Source organism: Fusarium falciforme, chromosome 6 (genome assembly GCF_026873545.1).
Source record: "Fusarium falciforme chromosome 6, complete sequence".
NCBI classification, from domain to species: Eukaryota; Fungi; Ascomycota; class Sordariomycetes; order Hypocreales; family Nectriaceae; genus Fusarium; species Fusarium falciforme.
The window spans coordinates 2,418,864-2,432,827 of NC_070549.1; the positions used below are offsets into that span (position 1 = coordinate 2,418,864).

The following is a 13,964-nucleotide window of genomic DNA, read 5'->3' on the forward strand; positions in this document are numbered from 1 at the left end:
CAGTGCCGCCTGGTCCTTATTTTATTTTTTTTTGCTCTTTGCTACCTACCTACCCTTGAGGGCAAGACAGGGAGACTCTGTAAAAATACACACCCATCAACTGGCCCACGCCCACCTTGAACAAACTCCCCCAGCCAAACCAAACCAAAGCAGGGGCCGGGGGGTGTGGGAAAGGTGAGCGGGAAGGAGGCAGGGAGGGCTTCGAGGGACAGCGTGACAACCTTTTTGAGGCGTGACATGAGAAAGAGAAGGCAATAACGAGGGCCCATGTTGACATCTTGGATCCAACCTGGAAGGCACGGAGGAGCATAGGCGTAGGTACGTACCTCTGTCTCCGTCAGGGACCAAGTGGAAGTACCATCGTACACTCTTGGGTCATTGTTGAGAGACACTCGAGGTCAGAATATTTAAAGCTTCCATCGCCAGTCCCAAACGTGTTCCTGACTCGAGAAGTTGGAGTGATAAGTCTCTCGACCTCGATCTCTTTTCCCTCAAAAGAACCCCATCTCTTCTTGAGATTCTTCCTTCACCCTCATCCTCACCTACCTCCCGCATATATATCATCCCCCCCTCGACATACTTGTCAGACCTACCTCATTTCCGACCCTCGTCGTATCAAGAGAAACCGCTGTTATCTCTTGCTCGGGCCGTCATCAGTTTCTATTTACAACAGTGCTGACGGATGGCTGTGCTGAGTACGCGCACTCCGAAGCAAGCAAACGCAACACTGGTTCAGCTGTGCTAACCCAGTGTCAGAACTATAACCCCAACCCTCTCAATTGAGAATCACCAAACCATCAAACAACCGCAAACAGACAGCTGAACCCGCTGTCTCGTTGTTGTTGGACATCTTCCTCGTCATCTACGCGCCATCTTCCAAGACCGGCATTCCCGACTTACACGCTTCTTGACCAAGTGACGAATTTGATCGTCACGGTTACCCCCTTCACCTCCCAAAAACAAAAACTCTTACCAGTAAGTAGCCGATAAACCTGTTATCTGGGAAATACCTGCCCCCCGTCATCAGAGCAATGCCCCAAAAATATCCTTATCGCAAACCCTGGACTTTCCCCTGATTTGCACTGCCCAATGAGGGTGATACGAGAGCCGGCCCGGCGGTGAAAGCCGATCTCACCGGGCTTGTCTCTCCCGTATCAGAGCCTCGAGATAACACCTGCATGCTTCTGCCGAGCTGGTGAAGCTGGCGCAGGCCCGCCCGCTGAATTTTGCCTTTTGCGATCCCGAACCGGTGGCGCCCATCTTGCATGGGCTCCCCGGAGAACTAGCACCCAGCCTTGCGGCACGGGGTTCTATGCGATCACTGGATCGTCTGGCACCGGATCACGGGCGCAGCCACAGAGGCAAAACAGCGCCCGCTGGTCACCTCGTCAGCGGGCCTGTATCAGCGATGCGCGGTTGCCATTGACTCACGAGCTGATGCCATGGATGCCGAGAGTCGGCGGATATGGAAAGAGGACTGTTGTCCTTTTTCCAATTCCGTTGTTGTTCGGGATGTTTATAAAAGACACTCGAACGGCTGCTTCTTGTTGTTTCTCATCATCGTTCATTCCCCTTCCAATCGTTTACACATAGACTTCACTTTGCTGTCACCAGCACAACACAGCCAAGATGCTGCAATCACCAATTTCAATGGCTGACCCCTCGCCTGATAGATTCCCCGGATACACAGATCCCTTCGAGGAACCATCATCAATAATGTCTTCCACATCCGACCCCGTGGCCAACCTCAAGGCTGAGGCCAGCCGAGGCCCTTCTCCCCAGCCCACTCACTTCAGTGTTCCCCTATCAAATGGCAACGGCAACGGCCACCGCGTCCTGCGCTCTGCCACTGTTGGCTACATCGCCCCTGAGTTCACCGGCAAGAAGGCCCAGAAGGAGGCCGTCAAGGACATCATCAAGCAGGCTGGCCTGGTCCCCGAGGCTCAGATTGATGAGCAGATTGAGTGGTTCTACGAGAAGCTCGGCATCGACGATGTCTACTTCCACATCGAGACCCCTGCTGTCATCAGCACTCACATCACCTCTCTCTACGCCGCCAAGGTTGCTGCCTTTGCCCGTGAGGACAAGCAGGAGGAGATCCGCATCGACATGGAGGCCAATGACCACGCCATCTACATCGACACCAGCATTGCTGGCAAGACCAACGTCGGTGGCCCTCGCTACGAGGAGCGCCTTGAGGCCAAGTACATCGACCACGTCGGTTCCAGCAAGTACCGTGTTGAGACCTTCCGCTCTCCCGCCGTCCTGAGCCCCAAGTCCAAGGCCACCCTCCGATGCTACTTCGTCTACCAGTGCCAGTTCAAGACTCCCCCTTCGCAGACCGACCCCAAGGAGACCAACCTTGAGAAGATTGCCGACCAGGGCTTCCTCCAGAAGGCTACTGCCAACACCAAGCAGATCTACCAGGACATCATTGAGCTTGCCGTCGGCCGGGCTGGTCCCGTCATTGAGGTCTTCGACATCGAGGATACTGATGAGAAGCGCATGGTTCTCGCTTTCCGATCCCGCTCTGCCCAGGGTCTCTTCTCTGCCCTGAGCGACCTCTACCACTACTATGGCGTCACCTCCTCGCGAAAGTACCTGGAGCAGTTCTCCAACGGTATCACCGTCATGTCTGTCTACCTCCGACCTGCTCACCAGGCTGACGGCCAGGCCAATCAGTTCCCCTCTTACGAGGAGTCGATTGACCAGATCTCCAAGGAGGTTTCTCTCCTCTACTGCCTTCCCCACAACAAGTTCCACAGCCTCTTCCTTTCTGGCCAGCTGAGCCTCCAGGAGTCCGTTTATGCCCACTCCGCCTGGGTCTTTGTCCAGCACTTCCTTAACCGTCTGGGCCCTGAGTATGCCTCTCTCTCCGAGCTTCTGGATGTCAGCAACAACACCCAGCAGGCTCTCCTCTCCAACCTCAAGCGCCGTCTCCGCTCCGAGACCTTCACCCCTGACTACATCTATGAGATTATTCAGAACTACCCCGGCCTCGTGCGCGCTCTCTACGCCTCCTTCGCCAACGTCCACCTTCTTAAGGATCAGGAGGACCCCGTGAAGGTTATCTCCTCCAGCCTGTCTGTCGAGGTTCTCTCCGACGAGGCTCTTAAGGACAAGATCGCCAAGAACGTCAACAACGAGCACGATGAGATGGTCCTCACCGCCTTCCGCGTGTTCAACAACGCCATCCTCAAGACCAACTACTTTACTCCCACCAAGGTTGCCCTGAGCTTCCGTCTCGACCCCTCTTTCCTCCCTGACGTCGAGTACCCCAAGCCCCTCTACGGCATGTTCCTCGTCATCAGCTCCGAGTCCCGAGGTTTCCACCTCCGATTCAAGGACATCTCTCGTGGTGGTATCCGAATCGTCAAGTCTCGCAGCAAGGAGGCCTACAGCATCAACGCTCGCAACCTCTTCGACGAGAACTACGGTCTTGCCAGCACCCAGCAGCGCAAGAACAAGGATATCCCTGAGGGTGGCTCCAAGGGTGTCATTCTCCTTGACCCCAAGCAGCAGGACCGCGCCCGCGAGGCCTTCGAGAAGTACATCGATAGTATCCTTGATCTTCTCCTGCCCGCCGAGACCCCCGGCATCAAGAACCCTATTGTCGACCTCTACGGCAAGGAGGAGATCCTCTTCCTGGGTCCCGATGAGAACACTGCTGAGCTGGTTGACTGGGCCACCGAGCACGCCCGCGCCCGCAACGCCCCCTGGTGGAAGTCTTTCTTCACCGGCAAGTCTCCCAAGCTTGGTGGTATTCCCCACGACACTTACGGCATGACTACTCTGTCCGTCCGCGAGTACGTCAAGGGTATCTACCGAAAGCTCGACCTTGACCCCTCCACCATCCGCAAGATGCAGACTGGTGGTCCCGACGGTGACCTGGGCAGCAACGAGATCAAGCTCGCCAACGAGACCTACACTGCCATTGTCGATGGCTCTGGTGTCCTCGCTGACCCCAAGGGTCTTGACCGCGATGAGCTTCTCCGCCTAGCCAACAACCGCAAGATGATCATCGAGTATGACATCTCCAAGCTGTCCCCTGAGGGTTACCGCGTCCTGTGCGACGATGTCAACCTGACCCTGCCCAGCGGCGAGGTTGTCAACAACGGCACCTCTTTCCGCAACACCTTCCACCTCCGCGAGAACAGCTCCGTCGACGTCTTCGTCCCTTGCGGTGGTCGCCCTGCCTCGATTGACCTCATCAGCGTCAACCGCCTCATCAAGGACGGCAAGTCCCTCATCCCCTACCTCGTTGAGGGTGCCAACCTCTTCATCACCCAGGACGCCAAGCTCCGTCTTGAGGCTGCTGGCTGTGTCCTCTACAAGGATGCCTCTGCCAACAAGGGTGGTGTGACCTCGTCCTCCCTTGAGGTCCTTGCCTCTCTGTCCTTCGACGACGAGGGTTTCGTTGAGAACATGTGCCACAACGCCAACGGCGAGGCTCCTCAGTTCTACAAGGACTACGTCAAGCAGGTTCAGCTCAAGATCCAGGACAACGCCCGCCTTGAGTTCGAGGCCATCTGGCGCGAGCACCAGGAGACTGGCACTCCCCGATCGATCCTCTCTGACAAGCTCTCGGTTGCCATCACCGACCTTGATGAGAAGCTCCAGCACTCCGACCTCTGGGACAACGAGAAGATCCGCCGCTCTGTCCTCAAGGATGCTCTTCCCCACCTCCTGCTGGAGAAGATTGGCCTTGACACCCTGATTGCCCGCATCCCCGACTCGTACCTCCGCAGCATCTTCGGCAGCTACCTTGCCAGCCGCTTCGTGTACGAGTTCGGCAGCAGCCCCAGCCAGTTTGCCTTCTACGACTTGTAAGTGTAACCGGATACCTCTTGAATGCAACAGACGCTAACTAGTATAACAGCATGTCGAAGCGCATGGCCCAGATTGCCGACAACTAGAAGTTGCCTGCACGCGACGAATAAAACGGTGTTTGAGCGTGTTATTTGATTCTATTTCACAGCATAGCATGATTGTTTTTGTGCCTCGATGAGAGATGAGCATAGTTACGGTGTGTTTGCAGCATTGGGAAGGTCCTGGCATAGACCTATACATGGGTAACGGTTCCATTGGGAAGGTTAAAGAAAAGTCAGAAAAGACTGCATCCAAGTAGTCGATAATAATGAATCATTCCGAAGTTCAATATGTTTTGCCAGACAAGCTATGAGGTGATATCACCGTGGTCATTGAGTGTCTAATTACCTTTGAGCCACAAAAAGGATTGGACGAGACTGATGCCGTAGAAAGCCCGTCGAGGAGAGACATGCATTGTAGCCGGGCTCTGTTTGAAGCTCGGATCGTTCGGAGAAATGATATCCTGCAGATGGATGGATGAGAAGAGGAGTACATGTGCTAGGCGCGGCAATCGATAACGTGCGGTATTTCGAAAGATGTGCTCCAAGCGCGCGCTCTGTTCTTGTGTGGGATAGATTTGCAGGCGAGAATAGGACTGGCTGGGAGTGATGTTCCTCTGCCGCTAGCATGTGAGCTTGTTCGAGGTCGTTCTTCAGCCGCCCAGGCCTTGCATAGCTCACAGTTGTTATCAGGCTATGGAGGAGGTGCTCTTCTTCATCCATACCAGTGGGTGAGGACACATGTAGGTAGTTGGAAACTAAAGAGGACTAGAGCCAAATACGTGCTCAGATAGGCGAGACGGCAAGGGCCTCGCAGACGTAGATGGCTGGGCCGTCTCGTCATGGGCTCACCAGGTGCATGATTCTTCATGCAGACGGCGTGGCAGTATATATACGGGACACTGGATATGCAGGACCCTCGCATGCTATGAACGGACATTGGCACACGTGCTTGACACGGCTGAGAGATGAGGATACAATGTTTCCCCTCTTTGCACCCGCATTGCCGAGGTTGTGTGTGTCTCTTTAGCTTGCGAGAATGGCATGTTGGGTAATTGTGCTGCATGCCGGAGCATGTTGTGATGGAGTTTTGAGCGAGTAGGAGGGAGGCTTCTGTGCGGGAGGTGCGGGATATTCGAGTGTGGAAATTGGGAGAGTTGTTTCCTAACTTGAGGTAAAGTGAAGAAGGATGAATAGGGTAAGAGGCTGTGATATCACATTCGAAGGCGGCTGAGACGTGGTGATGGTGATATCAGATCCATCAAATTCGACGACACTGGGAAAAGGTGAGGCACGTGGTACGTACCTAATTGTTAGCGCAATGGAAGACAGAGACGGAATCTCCCATCCCACGAGGGAATATGGATTCACAGCCAATCAAAACAGACAGAGAGACCTTACTTCCCCTGACAGGGACCCATCACTGCTTCGGTCGTTTCAGCATTTCCCAGGGTCAAGGCGCGGGTGCCCTGGGCGGTTCCCCGGACGCGTTAGGGCCAAAGTTTACAAGCTCCTGGAACCGCTAGGCATTGGAGGCTGTCCAGGGGTTTTAATGGGCGACAGGACACGAGATTCCAGAAGGAACGCGACACGCGCGATGGAATATCAGGTTGTGTGTAGCGGTGAAAGGGCTCAGGTTGCTTGCTTTCTTTTTGATATGAAACTATGGCCACCCAGAGCGCAATGGGGTGAGGCTGGGACGGGTATAGTGTCAGATGCATGGCGTTACACAGGCCATGCGCAAGAGTAGAGCCGACATGATGGAACTCAATCGACTTGCCTCTCCATTGTCGCTGTCACCTTTTTTTCTCTTGCATTGACCGTCTCTAATTGTCATTGGTTTTGCAGCGAGACTACAAACAGCCAGACTCAGATATAGCTTTAGTAGAAAACGCCATATGGCCCCCTGCTGTTGGAATTCGCTGTTTGGCGTCTGTCACTTTTTTTCCCTTCTTTTTTTTTTCCCCCCTTCGCTCGACCAACTCTTGACCGTCATATCATCCCAACTTTACCTACGCGCGCGCACTGCTTTCTTTTCTTGCCCAGTTCAATGGCCTGACCGACTTAGCGGCCCAGCCTCCACTTTCGTTTCCCATCTTTTTTCGATTTTTCCTTATCAAAAAAGTCTGGAGGGAGCCGTTTTGACGTTGACAATTGAAACGGCGCCGCCCGACAATCCCTCCCCTCCCCTCCGGCACTGGTAGTGCTACTCCATCATCCATCGGTACCTGGCCTTGATTTGAAGAGAGCGGAGAGGCCGAAGCGAGACAACAGAGGGGGAGTTTTGCAAGGCGCAGGAAGCGACTCAAATAGGATAAGACGAACAAGAGAGGCTTATCCATCAATCCTTCTGCCGCTCACTGCTTGCTCTTCTCAGCTCAGCACAGCACAGCACAACATCAACGAACGAACCACCCTTGCTCAGTAGTGTGCCAGCGCCAACGGTGGAGTCTCCAGGGAATCAAATCAATCAATCCCTTTCTACCCAGCGCCAGCCCAGCCCAGGGCCCGCCACGAAACGAAACTTGGGCCATAGGCCGCCCGACGCCAACTCATTCTGCTTCCTCACACGGGACACGGGGTGCAAGTCAAGACACACGGACCCGGGGAGCAAAGATCGTCGTCATTCCCTCTCTCCCTCTCCAGTTTTTCTCGAGCCGTCGGTCCCTCAAACACGTTCCGCGCCTCTTCAGAATACGTAGGCAGATTCATGTTGGACGATCCCGTGGCTGGCCACCGGGCACCGACGAGCGCATCGCAACGCGAACGACACCGAGTACGACTGCTACGACGACCAAGCTGATATCCAACATCTGAGACGGAAAAGCAAGCAAGGAAAGCAGCAAACAAAACCTTGGCGACACCGACCAACGGTGCGAACAAGGCTCAGGGTCCGGGCCTCCAGCAACCACCAAAGCAAAGAAAAAAAATCGGCCCCCAAGACAAGCTTCCATCGAATTAAAAAAAGATACAGACGGCAAGAGAGGCGCGGCGCTTCTCCAAACCAGGGGCTCGCAAAAAAGCCATCGCTGTGTGCCTTGTGCCTCGTGGGTCGTTCGTGGCTTTGACGGCCACGCCCATCCTCCTCGCCCGTCACCATGACACGACCAACCATTGTTCGAGCCGGTATGTCCCTATTCATGTCTTGTTTTGCTCTGTCCTGTGTCTGTTCCCTGAGGTGTGGATGAGAGATGCGCTGGTGTTTTCGCAGCGCCTCACTACTCCTCATCCTGATTCCGTCCCTGTTACAGCTTTCCTCTCCCCTTTACATCTACACTTGGTCCCCAGTTCTACACCCCCCGAATCTCGACTGTCGAAAGTATCCCTATCTTAGGTATCCTTCTTTGATTACGCTTCTCTTGCCAACGTTTCATCTTACCCTCGCCAACCCCTGCCCACCGACTGCCGTCCAAGCTCCCTGGGCTTCCTCTCGCTCGGGGGGCCGATGCATGTCACGATACCTCCATTCCAACCTCCCGACTTTGACCTTGTTTTTATTCTTTTTGCATTTCCATGCTTCGTCCGCAAAACGCTCCTTGACAGGGTGAACTAACGTTTGCGACCGCTTTGCGCCCCTGTAGATACCATCGATCTCCAAGACCACCACGCTCCATCCGCCCAGGACCATTCCAAGAGTGCTCGCACCATCACCTCCCCCAACTCCCTCTCGCCCCACCAGGCCGAGACCATTCGTGAAGTTATCAGCGGCACCGCCGACGAAGAGCGCCGTTCCCCGCGCGTCTCGTGGGAAAACGGCAACGGCATTGACGATATTCACCGGTTCGCCGACGACCTCGTCGCCGGTCCCACGGGATCCAGCTCAAACTCCAACTCCCGCCTCCGAGGCGCTGCTGACGACGACGACGACGATATCAACGGAAAGATGGTGCAGGAGGATGCGCTGGCCATTGCGCAGAACGGAGGCATCTCGTCCTCGGACGAGGGTGACCTCGACGGCGACGCTGACGACCTCGACGATGACATGATGGACAAGATCTCGAGTTCTCCCTCGATTGAAGATGGTGGGTGCAGCCCCGTCATTGCCCCTCGGGCATGGCCGCGTCGAATCTCTTCCCTACCCGGATCGCTACGGAGTAGTTCTCCCACTCCCTCTGGTTCAAGTGTCACCAGGGTCTGTTCGCCATACCCTGAGCCTCTCAGCTATACACCCAGCCCCGGCAAGCTTGCCCAGCTGCCGCGAGCACTACCCGCAACAATCCAGAATCATCGTCTTCGGGGTGAGTATATCGACCGCGACGACGACGCCGACGAAACCGACTCCGATTCCGAAACCGATACGAGCTTCGATTCCATCACAGCCGAGTTTCACGAAACACCCGAAGATGAGAAAGAAAGGCGTGGGATGGAGGTTCAGAAAGAGGTGGGGAGAGCAAAATCCGACATTCGCGAAGGCTAGCACCCTTCTTCTGAAGGATCAAGCATCAGGAGACGGGTCACTGTATCGATAAACAGGGAGCAGGGCATTTTCTATGACTGCAAGTCAGTCTTGAATCTTTCGGACACGAGCGACGAAGAAACTCATGAGCAGGAAAACGAGCCCGACAACGATTTCGACAACTACGATCTTTCCCTGACCGTTCCCTACGAAGAATCATACGAAGACGATGACTCTTCCCTCTCCCTCCCCAGCGATCCAAGCTATGTTGATTCTGGTTGGGCGACAGAATGCTTACAAGAAACAGAGGACATCGATTTCGAGTTCGTTTATGCTCTCCACACATTCGTGGCCACGGTCGAGGGCCAGGCGAACGCCACCAAAGGTGATACTATGGTTCTGCTAGATGACAGCAACAGCTACTGGTGGCTGGTTAGAGTTGTCAAGGACAGCAGTATTGGTAAGTCTTGTACTAAGATGGGCTGGGCTGGAGGCTGACCAACCCCCACAGGATATTTGCCTGCGGAACACATCGAGACGCCGACAGAACGATTAGCCCGTTTGAACAAACACAGGAACGTCGATGTATGTGCTTCTCTACCTTCGAAGAGGGCCCTAAAGCTGACATTGTTTGCAGCTTTCTGCTACGATGCTGGGAGATCAAACAGACAAGAAGCAACCGACATTCAAGCCGTCTATACGGCTAAGACGGAAAACGGTAACTTTTGCTGCACCGACTTATGTCGACTACTCAGACTTTGACGACTACTCAACCGACGAGGAAGATCTGGATGATCTATTTGGTCAATCAACAACTAAATCCACCCAGCAACAAGAACAGAAGAAGGATACCCAGCAGGCAACGACAATATCAGTCGTGGAAGACGACGACTCAGCGGAAGAGAGTGCCAAGGTGGAACCGCTCAAGCCTCGCTCCAACGTCAAACTGGTTATTGAGCCTACAAAGGTCGAGACAGTCGAAGAGGAGGATGAGACGAGGAGTAGCGAAGAGATACTCCTGGACAGCAAGCTGGAAGGCCCGAGCAAATCGCGAAACGGCACTGTGAGAAACACAGACTCGTTCTACAGAGACGAGACTGTTGAGACCAAGAAGATCACACTGACACCAAACCTTTTGCGGGACGACAACCAACCCCGGCCATCTCAAGACTCCATCACCAAGGATATCAAATCAAGGACAAGCCTGGACAAGATGGATAAGGAGCTCATGTCGGACAAGGAAAAGAAGAAGATCCAGGACAAGGCTCGGAAGGAGAAGGAGAAGAAGCCCAGTGCCATTCGAAGCTTCTTCTCTAGGAAAGACAAGAAGAAGTCGATCGATGATGACGACGAGTCGTTTGGCAAGAGGTCGATGGACATTGTGTCGGAATCCCGGGACAGCGAGTCGATCGAGGAGGTGTCGTCGCCAGTTCAACGAAACCCCAGTAAGCTCCAGAAGCAGATGCCGCGTACAGAGCCCTCGCTGTCGCGCAAAAACTCTGTTGGATCACAGGAGCAGTCCTCAACCAGGGAGCTTGCCGCTTACTTGGCCGAGTCTCGGACCAACGACGTGTCTAACGTGCCACCGGCCTCGATGCGGCTCGTGGACCCCGAGACGCAAGAGACACAGGAGCTGCCGTCCAATACTCATGTTGGTGGTGATGTGACCAGAGCACGGTCAGCATCCGCCGCTGCACAGCACGACGATACCAAGGCGCTGGCCAAGGCACTTGGCCGTAGTGCCAGCACAGGAACACAACCCCGAACGGCCAGGACAGTCAAGCCCCGGCCGTTGACGAATCTGGATGAGCTGGAAAGCTCAGAAGACGATTATGCCTCGGAGCCCGAAGCACAGCCGACGCAAGAGCCGGTCAAGGAGCAGAAGGCTGAAGGGGCTGGTCTACGGCCACAGCTCCCAGGGGCGTTCCCTGACAGCTTCGAGGCTGCGCCAGGCGAGAACTCGGCGGCGGCGGCAGCCACAAGCAAGGAGCAACAGCAGGATCGTCTGTCAGAATCACCGGTGCATGTGTCACCCGTCAACGTCACGCGGCCCCCAGCCCTGGAGATTGACACATCGTCTCAGGAAGGCCGGTCGTCATCCGAAGTGCCGTCACCAGAGCTCATGCCTGGAGCCGACACTCCCAAGGACAGCAGCTCTACAAGGAGCAACAAGGAGGCTGGTTGGGATGACGAGAAGCTACGGGCATTCTTTGATGACGGCGAGCATGTTCGGGATCTCCTCATGGTTGTGTACGACAAGACGGACGTCGAACCAGTGGGCAAGGACCATCCAGTGGTGAGCGGCCTGTTTAGGGAGCAGAACGCCAAGTTGGCAGAGATTACGACTGTGAGTATTTTCAGGAGGCGACGTTGCCACATTTCGAATACTAACAACTGTATAGCAACTCGACAATATGCTTGGAGACTGGTTGGCGAGAAAGCAACGACTCCGAGGCACGCTATAGGCTGGCGGCAAGACACGAGAGGGAGCGAAATCGGAAGCTCGAGCTTCAATGGAATGACTAGGAGTCTATGCTATGGCTCGATATGAGAGCGTCATCTGTTTCTTTTTTCATTTTTTTTCTTGGTTCACTTCACGACTTGATCATCTTGGGAAGTAGGGCTACGGGTTCTGGACATGCCCATCAAGGCACCCTCTTGTGTTAGGTTATAGGCGGCGGTAGGCGTCTTTAGGAAATGAATGGCCCAGACGCGAGGGAGGATTGCGACGAATTGAATCCTCGGACCTCGCCTCTGCGGTGTGTTTGACTGACTGACCGACTGATTGACTGATTGAATTTCTGAGAAGCTGATGGTGATGTCGCAGTGGTATTGTGGTGCATGAATGTCGTATTGTTGATGCGTCAGGAAGCGAAAGAGGGCAAAGGCCCAATCACAAGGGACAAGTTCACGTGAAAGTGGAAGAGATCCTTGACGTCTTTAACCAGCCACTCGCTTTTTTCTCAATGGCTACTCTTTCTTGATGGCCGCCCTGGCGTCTCGGGACAATTTTCCGAACATGGTAGGTCATGTAAGCAGAGACTCAGACTAGGAGGAGGACGGACACCTCGGTAGTTTCGGGCCTGGAGAAGGGAGTAGCGCGGTGCGGGAAGAGGTGTCGGTAAATAAAGAGAGGAGGGAGATGTATGAAATATTAGGTTAGGTGCCGAGGGATGAACCGATGGAGATTTGGGGGGGGGAGGACGGTAGAGGAGGGAGGGAGGGGATGATGGCCTCAAAGTTGTGGCTGCTGATTGTCGAGAAAGAAGCTTCCGTCACGAGTGTGCCGAAGCGAGCTGCAGAGATGAAGCTGGCTCCAGCACGTCCAGCGCATCTCTGCAGGACGACTGATTGGATTGGCCCTGAATTCGAGGAGCAGACCGCGGTACTTCCATGTTGATTTGAATGGATGTTATGACCTGCGTACCGTACCTCGACGGCCTGTGGATGGAGCCCTGGGCCGGGGGGGGGAATTGGCTGGGCTGGGCTGAGCTGAGCTGAAGCTGGGGCCATCCAGGGGCAAACACGCCAAACCTCACTCGTCTCGGACTCGTGATTGGACGCAGCCAGGCGGGCCGAGGTCCTGTCCGGGTTTTGTCTGGCGCGCCATGGGTTGTAGCGACCAGGTACACTCGGTGGGGGATTGCGCTAGAGAAGTACATCATCGCTACCTCGTGTCCCCAGCCACCTTGCTTTCCCATTTCCAGAGGTCAACCCCTGGACTGCAGCCAGCTCCCCAGAGAAGGAGTGAGCTGAGCTCCTGTTCTGCTCTGCTCTGCTCCTCAGTCTTTCTCTCATCTCATCTCCTTCGCTCGCTTCTCCCGCCCGCCGCCGCCCGTGAGTCGCCCACGTCCACGTCCACGCCCCCCAGACCCAGCCCAGACCCAGGCAATCCAAATCAACACCAGCCAGCTCCAACTACCTACACGACCTCGTCGTCGCCAACTCCACTCCTCACCTCCCCCATCTTGCCATCTTCATCATCATCACGGCGCCTGTAAGTACATGATGCACTTTTTTTTTTATGTCGGCTGCTTGTCCATGGCTTACCCTGGACTGGCGGCCCTCGCCCCGTCCCAAGTAAACAACATCATCATCATCCTTCATCATCGACCTCTCCCTCCCCTTCCTGATCCCTCTGGCGTTATCCCGTCAAAGGGTAAACAAACCCATTGGCCCATCACCTTGGAGAGCCTCAATTGGCTCTGACCCACCCCCATCTCACCTCTCAGCGCCTTCTCGACCGTCTTGTTGGGGCTCCAAGGTCTCGTTGTCCGTGTCCTGATGGTGTTGAGAGCCTCTACTACCTCCGTCCTTGCCATCAACATCGACTGTCAACCCTCGCACCCCACTGTGGTCGCCCTCCGTGCCGAACCAACGATACTGACGAGCCAGGTCACGTCTCTCCCGCGCGTGTTTTCCCTCTCCCGTTCCTGTTGATGACGACGCCGCCGCCGCGTTGACTCCGACGACTATATCTGACGAGGACGACAACGACACCGACGCCGACCAAGACGAGACGCCACGCGCAAAGAAACAAGTCGATTCGAGTATAGCATCATTCAAACTGGAGGAACCTGAACCGAGACCACCAAAGACGTTATCGCTAGTTCGATCCCGATCCTGCCTCCCTCCCGAGACGCGCTTCCTATTTATCACCCTACTCAGCATCACCGACGACGCATTGAGAAACCGCAACC

At 55.0% G+C, this 13,964-nt stretch overlaps 2 protein-coding genes across 2 annotated transcripts; both read left to right on the forward strand.

Moving 5' to 3' along the window:
- Positions 1-1,716: 1,716 nt before the first annotated feature.
- Positions 1,717-4,916, forward strand: NCS54_00831900 (NAD-specific glutamate dehydrogenase; the record flags this gene model as incomplete). Its single annotated transcript, XM_053153708.1, has 2 exons — positions 1,717-4,826; positions 4,880-4,916. 2 exons carry the CDS (start codon positions 1,717-1,719, stop codon positions 4,914-4,916), a joined length of 3,147 nt encoding a protein of 1,048 aa, XP_053009683.1.
- Positions 4,917-7,966: 3,050 nt separating this feature from the next.
- On the forward strand, positions 7,967-11,729 carry NCS54_00832000 (SH3 domain-containing protein; the record flags this gene model as incomplete). The annotated part of the gene is made up of 6 exons (XM_053153709.1): positions 7,967-7,994; positions 8,450-9,249; positions 9,349-9,724; positions 9,776-9,849; positions 9,902-11,611; positions 11,667-11,729. 6 exons carry the CDS (start codon positions 7,967-7,969, stop codon positions 11,727-11,729), a joined length of 3,051 nt encoding a protein of 1,016 aa, XP_053009684.1.
- Positions 11,730-13,964: the final 2,235 nt, after the last annotated feature.